The following is a 21988-nucleotide window of genomic DNA, read 5'->3' on the forward strand; positions in this document are numbered from 1 at the left end:
TGTGATGGAGTGGACAAAAAGGTGTAGGTTGTTGTCAAAACCTCACAGTACACTTCAATAGATGCGGCTCGGATATTGGTTATGGTGGTGGTTGGAATGTGGCTTTGGTGTTTGGAGGGTGCTATGGGCGGTAGGAAGGGTGGTGAAGTGGTTAGTTTAGTAAGGTGGCAACGGTGATGCTTGATGATGGCATGGGAAGGTAATGGGGGTGGTGTTGGTAGTGATGGGTTTTATTTTAGGGAATAAAAATAAGAAATTGTTTCAACTTAAAAAGAAAAAAAAAAAAAAAAAGAACAATAATCTAGGATTCTAGGTAATCGGTTATTAATGTTTGTTATGAGATAATACCCCTTTAAGATCGGATTATTCTGGAATAATCTAAAGATTGGATTATTTTCAGACAATCAACAAAAGGTTGGAGTATTCTAAAGCAATGTTTATATGGCTCTTATTTGCAAAGGGAGATATTAGTCGTTGATATTGTTAGCAGATAATTATAAGTGTGGTTTCTTATTGTCTATCATGATTTCATAAGCTTGAAATGGCAATAAAAATTACAAACTAGCAAAAAGGTCATATCTCATATGTTACAAATAATTGGCCCAAAAAAGAAGATCAAAGAAAACTTGAGATGATCCTTACACTACAAGTTACACAACACTCGCTGATCTACTAAATCAACGAATTTGGCCGTGCTAGCTAATCTCATCTTCTCATTCCACGTTGTCGTTCTCGTTTCCTGAAGCGTTCAAGCATAAGCTCATCTGTTGCTGCAAGCCTTCTCCCAGCTGGTTCTGCACCACTGTCACTGGGCCTTGAACCCGCTCCACTATCCTCTGTTCCTCTATCCTTGTACAGCTCTGGATGATCTGCAAAAAATCCAGCCAGTTTAGCTTAGAAAAGTTCTTTCAAACTAAATACTGACAGCAATTATACTAGAACATTTCAAGGAAAGGGCTTTTGGCTCCTGTCTCAACCAAGGCAAAAAAATTTATTGTTTTTAAAAAAGCTCTATTACTTTTCAACAGAGTTACAGGGAAAAAAAAAACCCACTGAATTAACTCTACAGTGTGAAAACCTTAAATCCAAGAAACAAGAAAATAAACCACTGACAGATTATCAATAACAGAAGTGGTGGTGACAAACCTCTCCTAAGTTTTTCAGCATAATCTTTCCCACGCTGGAAATAATCAGCATTGTGATTCAAAGAATTGGTTGGTTCTTTCTTGGTCTGACCTGTATATCTCTTTTCATGCAGAAGCTTTTTGGCTGCTTCAGTTTCCTCAATATTTTTCAACTTAAACCTGCAATTAGAAAATGAATCACACATAAGATGATGTTTTCCAGATGGACAAGGTATTTGGAGAATAGAGTTAACATACTCGATAGGAAGCTGTATTTCTGCAATACCAGTGGTCCACTGAGTAGAGCTTTCTTCCGAATTTCTCTTTTTCACCTAACCACGCAGAATTGAGATGAAATGAGATTGTTACAGATTTCTCATTAATTTTCTCTGCTAAATGACAATGGTTGTGAAAACATTGAAATCACAATTCCATTCAATCAAACGTTTGCAGGAGCACACATAATACATCTTCTGTTTTACAAAATGAAACTGTCCTACAAGTAAAGTTTGGAAGCAGATGCAAGTCATGCAATACATCTAAAATTACCTCATTTAATAGCCGTAGATAACCAAGATTATCCTGCTATAAATACCCATTGCCATCTAACTAAACATCAAGTTACCACTTCAATCAATATATATAACCACACGCATTGAATTACCCAACTTATCAAACAAACCTACTGACTTATCTTATCAATCCACAACCACTGATTTCCAATGATGCACGGGTACACCAACCTCCTGCCGTTTCCGTACCGGGGACGGGCACAGTACGGGTACGTCCTGGATACGTCCCCAAGGCGTACCCTTGAAAAGTGGTACGGGAAGAAAATTTGGTGATGGCTTGGAGCACCTTCATAAACGTTTCGGGGACGGATCACATCCATTTCCGACGTCCCCAATAGAAGTCCAACCCACTTTTTTTTTTAAAAACACCCCAATTTTACTTACCTGATTTTGATTTCTTGAAATCCCTAAAAATTGAAGAAGCCACCTACAATATTGCGACCCACAATTCCTTGGAGGCGACCACTTGCAGAGGGCACTAGTGGTCGGCGATCTCCAAGCAGCCATTACTGAAACCTTAATGAGGAAGAATATGGTTTTTTTTTTTTTTTTTTTTTTGTTTAAACTAAATTATTAAATTATCTAACATTTCAATTGGTGAAAGGTAAAGTAGCTGTAATTGCCATTTTTCATCCCCGTATCCGTACTCGTTTTTCTACCCGTATCTGTTTCTGTGCAACCTAGCTGATTTCTACATCTTCAACCTCCAACCATTTTAATTTTAATTACCAAAAACACCATCGCCCATTATTTCATCTTTAACCCACCAGGCCAACACCTGTTTCATTCTCTCTCCTCCCATGGGACTTTCACAAAGAAACCTAAACACCACCAAAGCTATCTCCAAAATTGAACGTCAAACCACAACTGACACAGCTAAAATTGCTAAGTGTCCGTGAATACACAAGACACGTGCCCAACCCTTTATTGTGCACTCGGACATTTCCATTAGAAGTGGAGAGGAAAAAAGAGAAACTTGAAAGAAAAACACATCTTGTTCAAAGACCACCATTACTATAGAGAAGATGGGGAGAAGAAGACTGTAATATTGGGAGAATTTACCAAGGAAAGAATTAAAATAAAAACATAAGGGTGGACGTAATGAAAATTTTAAAGCTTTTTTAATGTATAAATTATTTACATAAATTTAAGTAACGTATTGAAGTGTCCCCGTACCCGTGTCCACATATTAGACAAAGTCTACGGGTCCTAAAATTTTGGAACTTGTCGGATCAGAAACTTGGACATGTATCCGTGTTCGACACCCGTTCCCAAGTCCATGTAACATAAATTTTCTCACTCCTCTCTTTCTCTCATGCACACACAATGAAGTGAATCAAGACCTATTCTTATAAGTATCGATCTTTATTACTTTATTTATGTATTCTCTTGGTTTTGCCTTACTTTTAAAGTGGGGCCAAGGTTTTACATGTAAGTATTATTTTTATTTTTTTTTTTATTTTTTTTTATCTTGTATTAGTATTAGTTATGGGATGTTGGGCTTTCAAAGTTATACTTCATATGGTTAGTTAGTGGGCCATCAAGATTCATTAATTATTATTATTAAGGCTTTCTTATTTAGTTTGTTGGCAAGGCAAGCAAGTTAGTTTTATATTTCCTATATATTAGTCATGTGTCAACAATTAAACCGGGACATGTATAAAATAAAAGTAGATTGTTCAGCTTTTGCTTGAACAAACTTTATCAAGTTCCCAATTAGTTTTTAATCTTTAGCATCATTGCTCCTAAGATTAAACTTAAAAGGCATTGCCTTTGTAGGGCTATCCTTCAATTTTCCACCATTAAACCCCTTCAATTTTTCCATTCATCAAAAGGTCATGAAAATTTCATCCGTTGAAAATCCAAGCAACCCACAACGCCGGTAGAGACCCAAGCAACCTAGGTGAAGCACCTTAGGTATCCAGTGGCAGAAGTTTGCTATTACTGTAAATTTCAGATCTAGGTTTGTTTATTTTTGTTTGTTGTTACTTGTTGAATAATTTATTTCCTATTAGCTGATTTCTAAAAGCTGGCGGCGATGGTTATGAGTAAGGGTCTAAGTGAGCCCGATGGTAGTGGGAATGGCAAGGTTCATTATGGAGTGGGGGTGTGTTGGGGGTTAATGTAGGCCAATGAAAGTGGTGTGGTTGTGACCACAGGGTAGAGTGGTGCTTTTGTGGCAGGGACAATGGTCAGTTTGGGAAGGGTGTTGGTGGTAGGAGGCCAAGGGGAAGTTGGGTTTTGGCTCTCAAATACAAGAATAACAGGTTCTCTCTTCTCCTTTCCCTTTAATTACACGGGCAATAAATTAATTGATATATCATGTATTATGCGTATTTTTAAAGTCTTTTTATTTAGTTTTTGAGTCTAGTTTAGTTGATTTTGGTTCATATTGGCATGATAAGGTTTAGTTGCAATGATTTTGTGCTTTTATGGCTAGGATTAACAGAGCTAATTTGGATATTTTATAATGTTTTCATTTGGAGCAGTATTCAAGTCAAGCACCTCCATGTTGGATAAGGCATGGACATGCTTAGTAGAGGAAGTAAAGAAGCTGAGAAAAGAAGAAAAAAGTCAAGCATGTCCGTGCTCGATGGAGGCACGTCCGTGCCCGAGTAAGGCGTCCATGCCTTTGTGCGGGCATGGATTGCAGGCACGGGTTGATGAAAAAGTTTGTGAAGCTACTGCCTCAACTTTGGAAGGGGGCACATCCGAGCTGTTGCGGAAGATTTCATGGAGCTGTTGTACGTGCCTATATGCGGGCACGTACGTGCCCTATCGAAAAAGATTTATACGCGTGCGGTCAGGCACGTACGGACGTGCCTTATTTTGGCATGTCCGTGGACGCTTATTTTAGAATTTATGAAAATTTCTATCTTTTGTCTAGGTTTTTCTACTTGAGTATAAATACTTCTTTATTTCCTTAAATTTATTTTATGAACTCTTAGACCTAGTTTTCTATGTATTACTTATTTTCCATTACAATTCAAGATTTGGTATTTTCTTACTCTCTTTAAAATTTTTTTATTATTAATTATGTTTTCTTTAATTCTTGTTCTTTTTATTATCATGAGTGAGTAGTTTTCTTATTCTAAGATCTAGCGAAACCCGAATATGATTGATGTATGAATTATTTCTTTAAATTCTTTAATGATAATTACAATTGACATGCTTAATTGATTGTGCTTATGCCAATACTAGATTAGAGATAATTAGTATTGTCATTATTCCTTTGTTTTAATCGCAACGAGAGTTGGGTTTTAACGGATTTGAATAGATCAATTAAGAGTTTGAAGTTCATCACGAGAGTAGTTGCATGGATGATTAGGAAGTTAGAGTAATGTGCTTAATGTCTCTAATTTGCATGATTCCACGAGAGTAGGCTTGATTGTGATTAGGGAAGCCATTGATAAAACGAGAGACCTTTGGTACTTTCCAGGGATTACTTTTCCTCTCGTTGATTGTATTATGTGTTAGGGGTAGAGCGATTATTGCATTAATTGTATTCGTGGTGATGCTTGATCTTGGATGTTTTTAGCATTTGATTTATTTTATTACTTAGATTGAATTGTTTTGATTAGTTCTTTAGTTGTTAATTCCAGTATTATTTTAGTTACTTGCTTAGCATTTACTTGAGTCTGGTTAATCCGTCAAACCATAGTCTCTTGGGATTCGATCCTTACTTGCCTATTTACATAATAGTGGTCTTATTAGATTATTTTCGTCAGATACGCAACACACCTATAGATAATTAAACTCTCTTTTTCTGCATAAGTCCCGACACAATTCCTATATTTTTCATTTGAAAAAGTGGAGATCTTGATTTTTGACAAAAAAAAAGAATGACCGGCTAACTTTCTAGTAGGATGCAGTATTATACTTCAAGATAATTTCAATGGGAAAATGAGCTAGATCCATAGAAATAACAAAGGAGTATAAGCTACAAGCCTACAATCACCTATAAATTCTATCAAGATTAGCTCCAACTACAACAACCTAAGGAGACTTAAAATAGGTGCTTTTACAATCCCATATATGTATGATGAAGAAAGTATTCATCAAATTGGAAATTGAATAACAACACATTATCATCATTCCATGACTTCCATCATCAGTTAATGTAAGAAACAAACATTAAGGGGCCTTTGGGGTTAACAAAGGAAATGGGAATGAGCATAAGAAAGGGAAACAAGGAGAATGGAAACAAAAACACTCAGATTAATGTAATTGTTTGTTATAAACAACAATTTCCCTTCCTTTCAACCACAACAACACTCTAAATCAGAAAACCACCATACCAATATCATTGCCCCATTAATTATTCGGTTCTTCCGGTGCCCCTCCCTCCTAAAATCACCGACTTCTTCACCACCCCTCCCCTTGTTGCCGTCGCCGCCCACCTTACTTTTCTCACTCTCTTTTTCTTTTAAACTTTTTTTTTTTTTTCTAAATCTAAGCTAGGTTATGGGGGTTTCGGGTGTTAAGGGTGTGGTTAGGGTGGCTTTTTGGTTGGTTTTGGGGTGTAATCGCTAATCGGTGGTAAGGGTGGGTTTTTGGGTAGGTTAAGTTTATGAGGGTGGGTTGTATTTTCAGGGGTGGAGTAGTTTTTAGGTGGTAGTGTTTAGTAAGTTAGCGATTCATGTAGCAACTAGCGGTAGAGGTAGCTTTTGTCAAATGTTAATAATATTAGCATTTGAAGGTAGCCGGTAGCTTTTGACATATTTTGTTTACTTTATAAATATTGTATTTTTATTGTATTTAATATTTCAACAGCTATTTTTACCAAACACTCATACTATTAACCGGTACATTAACAACTAACCTCTACCCACTACTAATTGAAGGTTACTCGCTACTTTAACAGCTACTTGCCCCTTTTAGCGCTAGTTTTGCCAAACAAGACCAAAGTAAGGAAAATGAAAGTGAATAGGGAAGGAGGAGATAGTGATGGTGTGATTGTAAGGAAAATGATATAGTGATTGTTTGGTATGAGATGATGAAAGAAGAACTATTATCCCCAATTGGGGGTAATAGTTACACTAGGGGGAAGGTGTGTAACTATCACCTTGATTAGGAGGGTAATAGTTCCACCATCTCACTCTTTTCCTCATGGCACAACTACCCTATTTCATTTGTAAACATCTTAACTCCTACAACACCTCTAATTAATTTTTTTTTTTCAAGTTTGACTTTTATTACCCCTTTAATATATTACTACCAATCCAAGCATGGCCTAAACTGAGAGGGGAAAAGGAATGACATAATTGGAGTACAAACACCAGCAAAAGGTGGTTGATTCCCTTACCATTTCCTAAATACCCCATACTAAACGCCCCCTAAGAATTTGATTTTTTTCACCTGAAATATGAGTTTATTTCTGTGGTAAATTTATTAGGAGTAGTCCTAACTGAAACTAATCTGAAAATATGTTGGGTTGAAAAAAGCCAAGTAACATGAAAACATCTAACACAAACAGATTTCATCTTAGAGAAACATTAATCATAATATTAGGTAATAAGAGGATAAACTTGAAAGTAAAGGTGACAACTACCCAAACTTAAGATAAATGGTTTATTGGTACACAAAAACTAGTTGGTCTAGCCCTACCTTCCTCCCCCCACCAATCATCACAAGACCAGTAGACCTATCTCATTGTCAAAATCATAATCTCCACATAAGACGGAGGATTAATTACTAAACAAAATTTGCCACTTTGAAAGCTTATTAAAAATCAATCAAATGAACATTAAGAAAATGTGCACTTGAAAGATGATTAATTCATTAGACACTAGAAAGATGATTGATTTAGCCGACACTAGGCATGAAATAGTGAAATATTGCTCTATTGTTATTGGTTATCTGAGGCTTTAATTGGTCGTTGATTTGAGAAAGGAGGGTAGGAGCCTAAGAGGATGATTGGATGAGGGAGCCATGAACAAGTGGTTAATGGGTAGGGTAAAGCTTCTACTTTAACCCCTCCCCCTCCCCCCAAATGGATAAAAAAAGAGTAATGCATAGTTCAGAGTAGCAACCAAAAGGACAATAAAGTAAACGTAAAATGTAGTTCAAAGGGCAATTGCTGTGGATTATTTTATTCCTCCCCAATTCACATATTCCTTCCTCTTTTTCTTTTACTCCCACAAGCAAAGTGATCACTGAGCTATGTTACAAGGACTCGCCTAATAGTGCCAAGTATGGATATGGGGGCAGATCCTAGTGTCTGGTAAGGCAATTCCAAAAATTTAGGACATGGGACTCTATTCGAGATTTGGACTCGGGCACGAGGACACAAAATTTATCCATATTATATATAAAATTTATATATGTTCCTTATAAAAAATATTTAAAAAAATATATACTTCCTCTGTTTTTTTAATATTGCACCACTTGCCTTTTAAGGAAGTTTCACATATATTGCACCATATCCATTTTAGGAAAAGAAATATTTATGTTTACACTATAAATACCCAATATACCCTTGCTTTTCAACCATTACTTTTTATATTGTGTATACAATAACATGGGCAACTTGGTATTTCTACCTTTCTCTCTCATTCTTTTTTCCACTACCAAAAAATTTGTGTCAAACCCTTATGGTGCAATAATAAAAGAATGGAGGAAGTAAGTAATATTTATGTGGGAAAAAAAAAAAAAAAAAAAAAAGAGAGAGAGAGAGAGAAAGATACAGATTTGAGCACCCAATGACGATGACTTGGTAACTTGTTGATTTTATGGCCTCGTTTTTTTCTTTTGATTTCTGTATTTTGTAATCAATAGTGGTTTTTTTTACTTGTATTTTTTTTATATATGATTTGGTTTTCTCAAGTAATTGTTCAATCGGTAACTTTAGGGGGTGTTTGGTATGGTTATCCTAAAGGAAAAATTGATTCTAATAATCCCACCTTTATCCGGTTTACAGATAATAATCCCACCTATTAATTCTTATCTAATAATCCCACCTTTAGGGGTCATCTTTTAATGGTCCTTAGTGACCTTTAACCTGAAGAATAGGTAATTTTTTTTACTCTTTTATCTCCATCATCTCCATAGTCAATTAGCCCTAATTCTCTCTCCTCCCCTCCCCTTCCAATCCCTCCTTAATTTCTCTCTCTTCCTACAACAATGGTAGCAGTGTACTTATATCTCAAGGAAATTCATTACTTATAGGCGTCGGTCGTCGGGTTTCAAGCAATAAAATCAATTTCACGGGGGAAGGGATTTCGGGGGGTGAGGGTTTCGTAGGCTGGGTGGCTAGTCGGCCTTGGGTAGGAGTTTCGTCTTTCGTGGGTGGCTGGTCGATGTAAGGTTTTTCGTAGGTAGGGGAGGTTAGTTTGTAGGTGGAGATGGTCGGCCGTCAACATGGGTGGGGCTTTTTTGGGTGGGTCAATGAGGGAGGGGGGGTTTCGTGGGTCGGGTTTTACGTATGGATGCCCGATTTCAGTGGAGGAGGTGGCGGAGTGTTTGGTTTTTATTTTATTTTATTTTATTTTTTTATGAAGGTTTCACCAGCATTAATGGAGGATAATGGATTAATGGGAAAGAAAGGAAAGAGGAAAGGGGAATTAAGTTTTAATTTTTTTTATAAATAAAAATTATATATTTGGACGAATCACGAAAGGACATGTGTCATGTTAACCTATCTAACCGGTTACCAACAGGTTAGGGACCATTAGAAGAATATGACACCAAAAGGTGGGATTATTGAATAATAATCAATAGGTGGGATTATTATCAGCGAACCGGCCAAAGGTGGGATTATTAGAATCAATTTTTCCTATCCTAAATGTAATGGAAAGGAATGGATTAAGAGGGGTTGCATCAGGTACTAAAGAGGTTAGGTTTTGCTGATTGCAGTCTTAAGGAGTGTAATCTTATGATTAAAGGGGTTGATAAGGATGGAGATGGATTTAAAAATAAGAATTTAAACTAAGGATGATGGGTTATGATAAATCATGATCAGCAAAAAGACAGTGATTAATACTTGCTGAAACATCTAGGTTGCTATGTTTTTAGAAAGGGCTAACTGAGATGCACATAATGTTTTCATGTGGTTGGTTTGGTTCATTTTATTTGATCTTGGTTTTTCTTGGTTTTGTACAGAAATTTTTACTAGATGACTATTAACCTCTATGTATTGTTGGCTTGTTGCAAGGACATGTAAATTGAAAAATGATGCGGTATGAATTAGTATGTGTTCATGGCATCTCATTCAGAGTTACTCACAATTCTAAGTTAAAAAGAAAGAAATTTCACCGGAGGATGTGCTCTTTTCGCCATATCTTTGTTTTATAACAAAACAAAAGTTCACTTAAAATTTAAGTGGCTTAAATAAGCAAAAATAAGGTTTAATAAGTTTTGACTAGGGTATAAAGTAATGTTGAATAAGTTCGGATAAGTTCACATGTAAGCAACAATAAGTTGAAAAGAATTGACCTAAGATGTCCAGTAAGTTAATCTAATCATTGTTGAGGATGATGGTTTAACTTAAAAAGGATTCAGGGAGATTTTTTAAAGTTTACTTGCATAGCCTAAAGTTGGAAGTAAAGTAGATGTGAATTATTGCAGATTTGAAGTATTGGGAGTTGAGAGTAGGAACAAGAGAGTTTTGATGAATGAGTTGGGGTTTATGTGCATAACAAGCAATTAATTAAAATGCTTCTATTAAAGCGAAAGAAACAGAGACAGATTTGAAAGTTTGAATTAAGAGAGTTTTGATGAATGAGTTGGGGTTTATGTGCAATTAATTAATTTATTAATGTTAGTTTTTATTGTTAGCTGGTTGTTGCTACTTATATATATATAAAAAAAAAATCTTAATGTTAATTTTCATGTGTAATTGTAATCTCTAATTTGCAATTCTGCATGTTAGATTGTATTGCTTTTATGCTTGAGAATAACTATTACAAATGTGCTTTTAGTGGGCCGTATTATTAATCACCCAAAAAAGCGGGTACCCACTATTAGGGACGTTTGAGGCTTCATGTATTGTAATTGAATTTTTTTGGATTTTTATGACCTCTCACAGAAATTAAATTGATAGCCTACTTTTCCGATTTTAGGTTACTATCATGACTTCTTCCTCAAATTAACCTCTAAAAATAAACTTGATGGAATCTTCCATTTTCTACGAACTTGTAAAAATTAATAACTCCAAAGAATCAAGTGCGACTTTGATTCTTGCTTTAGCACGCTCATTTAATGGAAAAACTCATTTAATTTCAATAATGATGCTACCGTTCAATTTTGTGTTGAAGAGTTGTTCTTGTCCTTGGCATTGAAAATACAGGGACCGACTATGCTTCTCTTGATAATGCCAAGTCTCTTGACTCTCTTCCCGAGTATCTGAAGTATCTTAAGATTGAGTCTGATGAGAAAGAGTGTAAAGAGAAAGAGTGTAAAGAGAAAGAGTGTGAGGAGAAAGAGAGTGATGTGAATAAAAAAATTAAAAGAAGTGAGGACTCCTAGGTTGAAGGAAAAGAAAATTGAAACTGAAAATGATAAAATAGTATTTAGGAAGTTATTAAGCCTTTACATCATTGACCAACTGTAATCCCCTCTACTCATTATCAATTTGTATAGCCATATAATTTTTAGGTGGCGGATGATTTAGAGGTGAACAAGACGGTAATTAATTGGACAAAAGCCGTGTTTGACCACCTTGTTACTGCTGAACTCTACAAAAAAATTTCTTGGAGAAGGAAAAGGCCACCAACATGTTTTTGATAATGCTGCTCCTGTCGTGGAGGTATTTTTTGAAATTCACTTGTTAATTTGATTTTTATTGTTTAAGCACGTGTAAATCATTTATATTAGTTAGGCAAATGTAAATACATGTAAACACAAAAGTTTTTAGAATAATCACTATAATATAAATAAAAATTGAAAAAGGTTAGGTTATTGAGTAATTTTAGAGTAACAATTAGTTATACCCAATTTATTTTATTTTATCCTTATTATTAAAGAAAATAGGAAATTTACCACAAACCTACTAATAATCTGTCTTAGATCTGAATTTTGATTATTATTTTCTTTCTATAATGCATTTTATTCTATAGCACAGAATTTTCAAAAGGATATGGCATTGTTAGGATATAGTGCTAATAGTGCATAATATATATAAAAATATAAATATATATAATGGGTTTATAAAAGATTTTATTGATAATGTTATATATTTTTTTTGAGTTTACAATGATTTATATAGAAAGATTAGTTACATTGGCATAGTTATATTTGATATATGCCAACTTGATTTTACATGAATAACTATTAATTTACATTGCCAATTCATATGACAACAAACTTAACTATATATATTTTGGTGAGAGTGAGTAAAATAAGGAACGCCTTCACATTTTAACACTCCTCCTTGAAAAACTTCCTTTGAATCCCAAGCTTTTCTCTGAAGTGCTCGAAAGTTGTTTTCGAAAGAGCTTCTGTGAATATATCGGCACAGTGATATTTTATTTTTATATGTTTAGTCTTTCGATGAAGCACTGGATTCTTAGCAACAGCAATAGCAGATTTACTATCGCAGAAGCTGAGTATATTGTGCTAATAGTAAATCTTTAGCCTCAGTACTTTATCTTCTTTACCTTTCACTACAAAACCTTTGTTCAATATAAATTTCTTCCTCAAGAAATCCATTTAAAAAAGCTGACTTGACATCAAGTTGATAAATTTTCCATTTTCGTTGTGTGGCTAGAGCAAGAATTACTCTAACTGTATCTTGTCTTGAAACCGGAGCAAATGTCTCATTGTAACCGATGCCGAATTGTTGTGAATATCCTTTTACTACCAATCTGGCTTTATGCTTTTAAATTGAGCCATTTGGATTGAGTTTCGTTTTGAATGTCAACTTTACACCAATGACATCTTTGTTAGGTGGCTTATCTTGCAATTCCCATGTTTGATTTTTCTCAATCATGCGAATTTCTTCTTTCATAGCAGTTCTCCATTCTTCGTATTGGGAAGCTTGCTCATAATTTACTGGTTCATGAGTTGTGAGACAACAAAACTCACATTCTTCAAGATCAAGATATGGAATTCTTTCAGAGATTTTGCGTGTCCTCCTTGGAGGTGATTCTATAGAGCTACCATACTCAAAACCATGAGAAATTGGCTCATTATTTTCGAGTGTTGACCCGTCTTATTATCTGGAATTGATATTTGAGGTTAGGTGGCTGTTGTTGTTGTAATGGTAGTGTCACACATCTTTTATCAATGTCATCTTCCTCCCAATTCCATGATGCACCTTCGCAAAGATTACATCCGTGCTAACTTGTACTTTATGAGTATATGGGTTATATACTCTATATCCTTTAGATTGAACCAAGGAAAATTCCTTTTACAGCTTTATCATCAAGTTTGTGACGCTTTATCAGGTATAAGAACATAACATATGCATCCAAATACCCTTAAATGACTTAAGATGGTTTATATCCAGACCATGCTTCAATTGGTGTTCGACCTTCTATTGCTTTTGTTGAGAGTCGATTTTGAAGATACACGGATGTATAAACTGCTTCTGCCAAAACTTGTTAGGCATTGCCTTATCCTTGAGCTTTAATCTTGCCATCTCCATAACGGTTCAGTTTAGTCACACCATTTTGTTGTGGTGTGTATGGAACAGTGAGTTGATGATGTATGCCTTCATTATCACAAAATTTGTTAAACTCTGATGTGCTGAGATTCATGATTTGAGAAGAACTTTCTTTCTCAACATAATTCTTGAATTTGTGGAATGTTTTAAAGACCTCGGAACGATCTTTCATGAAGTAAACCCATGTCATTCTAAAATAATCATCAATAAATAAGATGAAATATTTGATATCATCAAGAGAAGAAGTTTTCATTGGACCACATACATCTGTATGTACGAGCTGTAATTTCTTTGTTGCTCTTCTTGCAAGTCCCTTGGGAAATGGTTGTCTTGTCATTTTTCCCAATTGACAACCACTGCAAACACCGATTATGTTTGACATAGTTGGTATCCCCTTCACCATATTTTTTTTGTGAAAGAAGTTTTAGATTCTGAAAGTTACTATGACTAAAGCGTTTGTGCCATAGCCATGTTGCATTGCCTTCTCTTTTCCTTCATATTGCCAATTTAAAGGAAAACATTTATGTTGCATTTTAACATTAGCAACTTGATTTTTTTTTGGATCCAATATGGCACATGATTCATCCTTGATATAAATAGAATATCCATTTTGAACCATTTGAGGAACACTTAGCAAATTTTGATTCAAGTTAAGGACATAAAGAACATCTTTAATGAACTTTGTCCCTTATTTTGTCTCAACGGCAATTGTGCCTTTGCCTTCGGACTTCACCATTGATCCATTACCCATTTTGATAGGGATTTTAATAGATGTGTCAATGTTGGTGAATATATCAGATTGCTTTGTCATATGATTTGTGCATCCACTATCTATAATCCAATCATCTTTTTTATAGTATTATTTTGATTAGCATAGAATAGATAACCTTCTTCATCAATTGTCTTTGAAACGCTTGCTTGTTGTTTCTTAAACCTGCAAACATTTTCAGTATGACCAAGTTTCTTGCAATAATTACATTGCGATTTTCCCTTGTTCCAACAATTCTTTTTTTCGTGATTTGTTTTCTTGCAAATTTTGCAAGGAGGAAAATTACCTTGTTGATTTCTCTCAGTATTGTTGTTTGAATTCTTGTTCTTGAAATTTCTTCTTGAATTATTATGAGGTTTCGATGATGAGGGATTATGCCTTGATTGGAAAGCTCCCTCCGGACCTTCTATTTCATTATCCCTAATATTCATCTTTTATTCATGTATTTGTAAAGAAACAAGAAAATCCGCAAGAGATAATGTTGTAATATCTTTTGACTCTTCAATTATTTGTGCAATGAGATTAAACTTTTTTGATAAAGTTCATAACATTTTTTGCACAACTCGTTGATCAGTTATATCTTGGCCGTGGCTTTTAAGTGATTCACAAATTCTATTACTCTTGCATAGTAATCTTTTATACTTTCATCTTTTTTCATTTGCAAATTATCAAACTAAAGTTGAAGAGATTGTAATTTGACAATTTTCATTCTCTGGGTCCCTTGAAATTCGCTTTTCAAAGTATCCCATGCTTGTTTTGCTGAGGTAGCATTCATTATTCGAGAAAAAACTAAGTCTGTAGTAGCGAGGTGAATTTTGGCTAATGCTTCGGCATCCTTCTTTTGCCAATCAACTCCTCCTACACTAGATTCTCCTTCATTTGGTTTAGTTGTTGGTATACCAGATTCAACAACTTCCCATATGCCAAACGCACGTAAGACAGTTTTCATTCGAATGCTCCAATATTCGTAGTTGCTACCATTGAATAATGGAACTTCTTGTTGGTTTATCATGCTTGTAAATGCCATTTTTTTTTTTGGAAAATAATATTATATTTTATGAATTATTTCTAACTTCGCGGAAATCGTGCTAGAGCCTTCTAGATCGTACTAGCTCTTGATACAACTGTTAGGATATAGTGCTAATTGTGCATAATATATATAAAAAATATAAATATGTATAATGGGTTTATAAAAGATTTTATTGATAATGTCATATATTTTTTTTGAGTTTACAATGATTTATATAGAATGATTAGTTACATTGGCATAGTTATATTTGATACATGCCAACTTGATTTGACATGCATAACTATTAATTTACATTGCCAATTCATATGACAACAAACTTAACTATATATATTTTGGTGAGAGTCAGTAAAATAAGGAAGGCCTTCACATTTTAACAGGCATGAGTGATAGTGATTGTGCAGGCCAATTTATTGTTTAAATTAGAAGAATCAATGCTAACAAGTTTGGGAAATATTCTAAAAAGGTATATTATTAAGAGATGGAAACTTCAAGTGGAATGTGTATGCTTTTGGCCTTATTGCTTAATCATCAAATTAGCTTGCTTGATCTAATTCTTTAGTAATAATTTAAATTAGCAATTCAATCTAATTAAAATGAACCGTCAAAAGTTGTCAAGTGGGGTCAGGTTAGTGTAAAACAGTTTCAGGTTCGGGTTGTAGCAGGCGGGTTCGGGTCGGGTTCACCAGCGGGTTGAGATCTATTATAACACCCTATGATTTTTCATATTTTAGTACCAAAATGTACTTTAAACGTTCTAAAAATTACAAATGATAAGAAATACCGTCATCAATAGTCAATTTAAGGCAAATAATTAATGTTGTGGTCCAATTAAAATAATGTTAAATCAAAAGTTATAATGGTTGGAAGTGTTTTTGTTTAAAATTTACCATAATATGATATGTTTGATACAATAACACTGATTTTTGGGTTGGGTCGGGTCGGGTTGATAGCACGTTGGGTCGGGTTAAAAGGGGTTGTCTTTAAAGGGTTCAAAACAGTTTCGGGTCATTATTTTTTTTTGTCAAAACCCACTGTTTGCGGGTTGGGTTGGCATCGGATTTCGGTGCGGGTCGATTTTTGCCAGATTTAGTCAAAAGTGATCAACCCTCATTCAAACTCGCCATTAAGGCTCAATAACTTCCTAAATACTATTTTATCATTGGAAAAATTGCGGAAAATAATACAACCTTTAGGCGGTTCTTTTTTAATAATACAACCTTTTGATTAAGTCTTAATAATATAACCTTTGGAGGGTGTCAATTTTAAACAAGACAAAAAACTTGTAACCTTTAAAACCGGTTACCCATGACACGTGTTATCATGTAATTGGTCTGAATATTAATTTTTAAAAAAATTTAATTACTTTAATTTTTTATTTTTAACAAAAGTGTTTAAAATTAAATTAATTCCTAATTAAGACATTAATTGCACTTTATATTATTTTAGCAAATTAAAAAAAAAAAAAACCCACTCATCCCCCTCCTCTCCCCAACCCAACCAGCCACCATATCTCCCACCTTCGAGCCACCTCCTTTCCCCCTCCCCCACACGCAACGACTTTATCGGCGTACGGCCGGCGCCCAGCTCCACCACCGTACGTCGTACCACTCCTTTCCCTTTCCCTTTCCCTTTCCCCGACTTACCGCGAACAGCTCCGCCGCGGCCAACACCTTATCTTCAGCGGCACACGAAACAACAACCACCAATTCGCACCTCTACAGCCCGCAATCACCGATTCTCATCCCTTCCCCGACACATGAGCCTCACCGCGACGCGAACGACACACTGATGCAAGGCTCGGTGGGGATGTTTTTTCGATACAAGGGAAGTGGAGGGGGGCGATTTTCGAGCAACGAAAGGGGAGGGAGGTGGTTATCGGGGTCTGGGATAGGGAATGGGTGATTTTTGTGGTGTTTCGGGGGGTTTTGTGGTGGCAGCTGCGTGGATTAGGATGGTTTTTGTGGTGGTTGGGAAGGAAAGGAGGTTAGGGTTTGGCCTATGTCGCGATGGAGGAAAGGGGAAGGTCGAGGTTAAGGGGGAAGTTGGTCGGCCGACGGTGAGGTGAGGATGCTGGTCACCGGCCATACCTTTGTCGTCGTGAGGGTGTTGCGTGAGTTTGGGGGAGGGGAGGTGGGTGGGTGGTTGCTTGTTTTTTTTTTTTTTACATTTCTTTTATAATAATAATAATTAATTTTTTTATTAATTAAATTGAAAAAACCAATAACACAATGACACGTGTCACGGTAACCTTCAAAAACAGGTTACCAACAGGTAATGTCTTGTTTAAAATTGACATCCCCCAAAGGTTATATTATTATAAAATACTCGAAAGGTTCTATTATTAAAAAAGAACGGGCCAAAGGTTGTATTATTTTCCGCAATTTTTCCTTTATCATTTTCAGTTTCAATTTTCTTTTTCCTTCAACCAAGCCCTTAACCTATTAGTTCTTTTAATTTTTTTTTTCTCTCATCACTCTCCTTCTCCTCACACTCTTTCTTCTCACTCTCTTTCTCCTTACACTCTTTCATCTCACCCTCTTTCTCATCAGACTCAATCTTAAGATACTTCATATATTCGAGAAGAGAGTCAAGAGACTTGGCATTATCAAGAGAACCATAGTGAGAACCTGTATTTTCAATACCAAGGACAAGAGCAACCTCCTCAACACAAAATCAAACGGTAGCATCACTATTGAAATTAAATGAGTTTTCCCCATCAAATGAGCGTGCTAAAGCAAGAATCAAAGTCACACTTGATTCTTTGAAATTATTCTCAACACATGAAGCCATAAACGTCCCTAATAGCGAGTACCCGCTATTACAACACATGAAGCCACAAACGTCCCTAATAGCGAGTACCCGCTTTTTCGGGTAATTAACAATACGACCCATGACCAGACCCGCTAAAAGCACATTTGTAATAATTATTCTCAAGCATACAAGCAATACAGTCGTCTAGCAGTGTAACACGCGCGCAAAACTGCAGAATATCAAATTAGAGATTACAATTACACATGAAAATTAACATTAAGATTTTTTATATATATATTAGGAGCAACAACCAGCCAACAACAAAAACTAACATTAATTAATTAATTGCACATAAACCCCAAACTCATTCATTAAAACTCTCTTAATTCAAACTTTCAAATCTGTCTCTTTTTCTTTTGCTTTAATGGAGCATTTAAATTAATTAATTGTTATGCACATAAACCCCAACTCATTCATCAAAACTCTCTTGTTCCTACTCCCAACTCCCAATACTTCAAATCTGCAATAATTCACATCTACTTTACTTCCAACTTTAGGCTATGCAAGTAAACTTTAAAAAAATCTCCCCGAATCCTTTTTAAGTTTTCCCATCATCCTCAACAATGAAGGTCAATTCTTTTTAACTTATTGTTGCTTACATGTGAACTTATCCAAACTTATTCAACGTTACTTTATACCCTAGTCAAAACTTATTAAACCTTATTTTTGCTTATTTAAGCCACTTAAATTTTAAGTGAACTTTTGTTTTGTTATAAAAACAAAGATAAGGTGAAAAGAGCACATCCTCCTGTGAAATTTCTTTCTTTTTAACTTAGAATTGTGAGTAACGTTAAGATTAATTAAAGATACCCCATAATCTTTGAGTTGACAGCATTATCTGATCTACATATAGTACATCATAGTAAGTAATTACAAAACTGGAACAAGAAAATATTTGTACAGATATTTGTCATAGTTTCAAATAATAGAATCCTAAACTTTGACTACCATAATAAGCTTACAACTCTGAATGAGATACCAATGAACACATACTAATACATACTGCATCATTTTTCAATTTACATGTCCATGCAACAAGCCAACAATACATAGAGGTTATCATAAATTTCATGTGCTTATCATAAATTGTCGGGGCGTGTACAGCAAAAAAAAAAAAACATCCACATCAGATTAACAAAGAACACGATAGGATAGACCACTTTTATTGTGTTTCTAAGCAAGAAAATTTAATACCTTACAAGTTACAACAAAGAGAAGATATTATATGTTAAAAAATAAAGAACAAGAAGGTAAATGAAACCAATTGCAAAGATACATTAAGAGTACAAGCTGTAACAACCAGTTAATAAATCCTAAACAGACAAAATATGAAAGCAGATGATGCAATAGGAAAGATGATAAATTGCAAGGGAAGGCCACCAAAATATTTTATTAGCCACAACTCAGAATACAGATAAGAAGTTCACGTACTTTTAAATGATCCGGAATCTTGTATAACTCTTCTTCAGCAAGAGTCAATTCACTCTCAGATTGTTCTATTGCAGCAAGTTCCTTGCCTCTTTTCTTGGCTAACTCTTGGTCAATATACTTTAACCTGTTGTTTGACAGTAGGCAAGGCTGAGAATGTGTCTTTTTAAAATATATGTAGACTATTGAGAACCTGGGAGATATGCTCCCCATAAAGACAAGCATTAAATCGAGGTTGTATACCTTTAATCAAGGTTAACAGTGTGTTTGGATTGAAGGAAATGGAGGGAAAGGAAGGGAAGGGAAGAGAAATGGAGAGATGGAGTATCTTTCATTTGGATAGCAAATGAGGAAGGGAGGGAAGAAGGATGAGTTTTCCTTCCAAATCTCTCCATTATTGGAGGGATCAATTTCCTACAATTTAATCCTTCCATTTCTCTCCCCTCCAATTCCCTCCCTTCCTCATTTACTATCCAAATGAAAGAATACTCCATCCTTCCATTTCTCTTCCCTTCCTTTCCCTCCATTTCCTTCAATCCAAACACACCGTAAAGGTTTTGTTTTATCAAGGTTTTATAACTTATATCTACAAACTCCAAAATTGCAAAACTAATAACAATCAAATATTGACATACAAAACAAATGAATGCAAGCATGTTAGAAAAACAAAGATGTCAAAGTACATACTTACATGAAAAGGAACACTAACTCTAACGTGTACTTTTGTCAAAAAAAAAAAAAACTCTAACGTGTACTTGCATGCTCAAATCTAAAAAGCAGTCTGAATTAAATGAAGTGGGAAAAGAGACGAGACAGGTAACATACATATTGGGGTCTTCAATCATGACAGCAGTTTCTTGTGCAAACGTATCCTGCAAAACTAACTCTTCTTTATCTCCATCAGCCTCGACTTTTTCGCCTATCTTTGTTGCTTCATTAGATGTCTGTGGTATCGAATTAGCAGGAATTCCAGATCTCCTCTCCCTCTGCTTTTGTAGCAATTTCACCTCCTCTAATGCCAACCTACTCAAATCAACACTTGCAAGTCAAACCTTAGAATAGAGAAACGGCAACATGCTTGAAGAGAAATACTCCCTCCTGCCCATAGTGACTTACTACAGCAATACAAAATAACATATAAATGCTACCCAACAAAACGGAACGAATTGTAATTAACATTGTTTTCATTCTTACAATTCTTATCATCTAACTTCCCACTCAAACCAACAATGTGAATGCATACGCAAGTAATCCGAAATGTTGGGGACATCATAAGATGAAATTAACACTGCACTTACTCCTACAAACATAATCATATTCTAATTTCTAACCTTTAACATTCACATAATGTTTCAAAATGCGCAAACATACAAAGTAATTAACCAACAAATGCAAAATATATACAGTAGAAGCAAGATACGGAATGATGAATAGTAGCACCTTATATCCTCCTCGTCATCTGAAACATTGTCTGCCGCTTCATCCTCAACTTTCCTTTTCCGGAAATTCTTTGGCATGTTAATAAATCACAACAACTTTACACCAGGAATTATTGCGGAAACTAGCGCACTTGCCTTGATCACCGATTTGAATACTGAAACAAAAAATTGAGATGAATTTGTCTAGAAGTATTGATTTGGAAGCAGTGAAAAATCTAAAATCGACTCTAATATTTGAATTGAAGTGAACAAAACAATTAAAAATACAAAGCTAAGAATTGGAGCATAGAAAACCCTAATTTGAATCTGAAATTTACCATAAAATAGAGAAATTGAGAGAGGAGAAATACCTAATTTACAGACGTGAGAAAGAGAATGCAGCAGAGGAAGAAGATGAAGGAGTAGAAACAGAGAAGGAAAATGGTTGGCAGAGAAGATTGAGAGCGTAGGAATTGAGTAATATAGGAAGGCATCAATGGTGGATTTGTCGCCGGCAGGAGTGCTGTGCGTACTGATGAAATTGCTGGGTGTGCGTCGTTAACAAGAATAGGCCGGGAAAAGGAGCATTGAATTACGAGACTCGTCCAGAGTCCGGGCTAAATGCTGCGCAAGTTAGGCATTAGTCGGCAAAATAAGGAAATTTTATGTAAAACTACTTTAAGATAAGCTGATTTGTGAACAATTATTCGTTTTGTTAAGCAATCAATCATCATTCAATCACTAAAATAAAAACCGCTTACATCACCATGGTACAAATGTCAATTGCTCATAAAATTTTTCCCTCCAAAATTGCTTGACATCAATTTTATCAAATTTTTTTCCTTCCAAATTCAATATTAGGAAAATAACTTTTAATAAATAAATTAAAGTGTGAACATCAATTAACCAAAAGCATATTAGTGATATTTCTCTTTCCAAAAACCCACATTTTGTTAATTAATTATTTTATATTGTATTGAATTTTGTATTCTAATTCGTGCATCGCACGAGTGCTAATCTAGTAACAATATATTAAAAGACACACCACCAATGATACGTGTCATGTCCTGATATGTACTTAAATTTTTTATTTTATTTTATTTTTTTAAAACAATTTGTATTTAAGAAACAAATATTTTGCAAATATATATAACAACATATACTTCGTACTTACTTAATCAGTATTCTAGAAGATTTTATACTCAAATAATATACTTCGTACTAAACAACATAT

At 34.9% G+C, this 21988-nt stretch overlaps 1 protein-coding gene across 1 annotated transcript; it reads right to left on the reverse strand.

Moving 5' to 3' along the window:
* Positions 1-542: 542 nt before the first annotated feature.
* On the reverse strand, positions 543-21399 carry LOC145559852 (protein COP1 SUPPRESSOR 2-like). Its single transcript, XM_081621136.1, has 7 exons — positions 21126-21399; positions 20777-20930; positions 20162-20359; positions 19340-19463; positions 1383-1456; positions 1147-1304; positions 543-869 (listed from the first exon to the last, which is right to left on the reverse strand). Exons 2-7 carry the CDS (start codon positions 20851-20853, stop codon positions 706-708), a joined length of 795 nt encoding a protein of 264 aa, XP_081477262.1. The 5' UTR covers positions 20854-20930; positions 21126-21399; the 3' UTR covers positions 543-705.
* Positions 21400-21988: the final 589 nt, after the last annotated feature.

This window comes from Chenopodium album, chromosome 9, assembly GCF_948465745.1.
Source record: "Chenopodium album chromosome 9, dcCheAlbu1.1, whole genome shotgun sequence".
Classification (NCBI taxonomy): Eukaryota; Viridiplantae; Streptophyta; class Magnoliopsida; order Caryophyllales; family Amaranthaceae; genus Chenopodium; species Chenopodium album.

Coding starts and splice junctions, on each gene's coding strand:
- LOC145559852 (XM_081621136.1), bottom strand. CDS start 20,853: ATGCCAAAGAATTTCCGGAAAAGGAAAGTTGAGGATGAAGCGGCAGAC. Junction 20,360..20,776: donor GATGACGAGGAGGATATAAG/GTGCTACTATTC, acceptor TGATTTGAGTAG/GTTGGCATTAGAGGAGGTGA. Junction 1,305..1,382: donor GAAATACAGCTTCCTATCGA/GTATGTTAACTC, acceptor TTCTAATTGCAG/GTTTAAGTTGAAAAATATTG.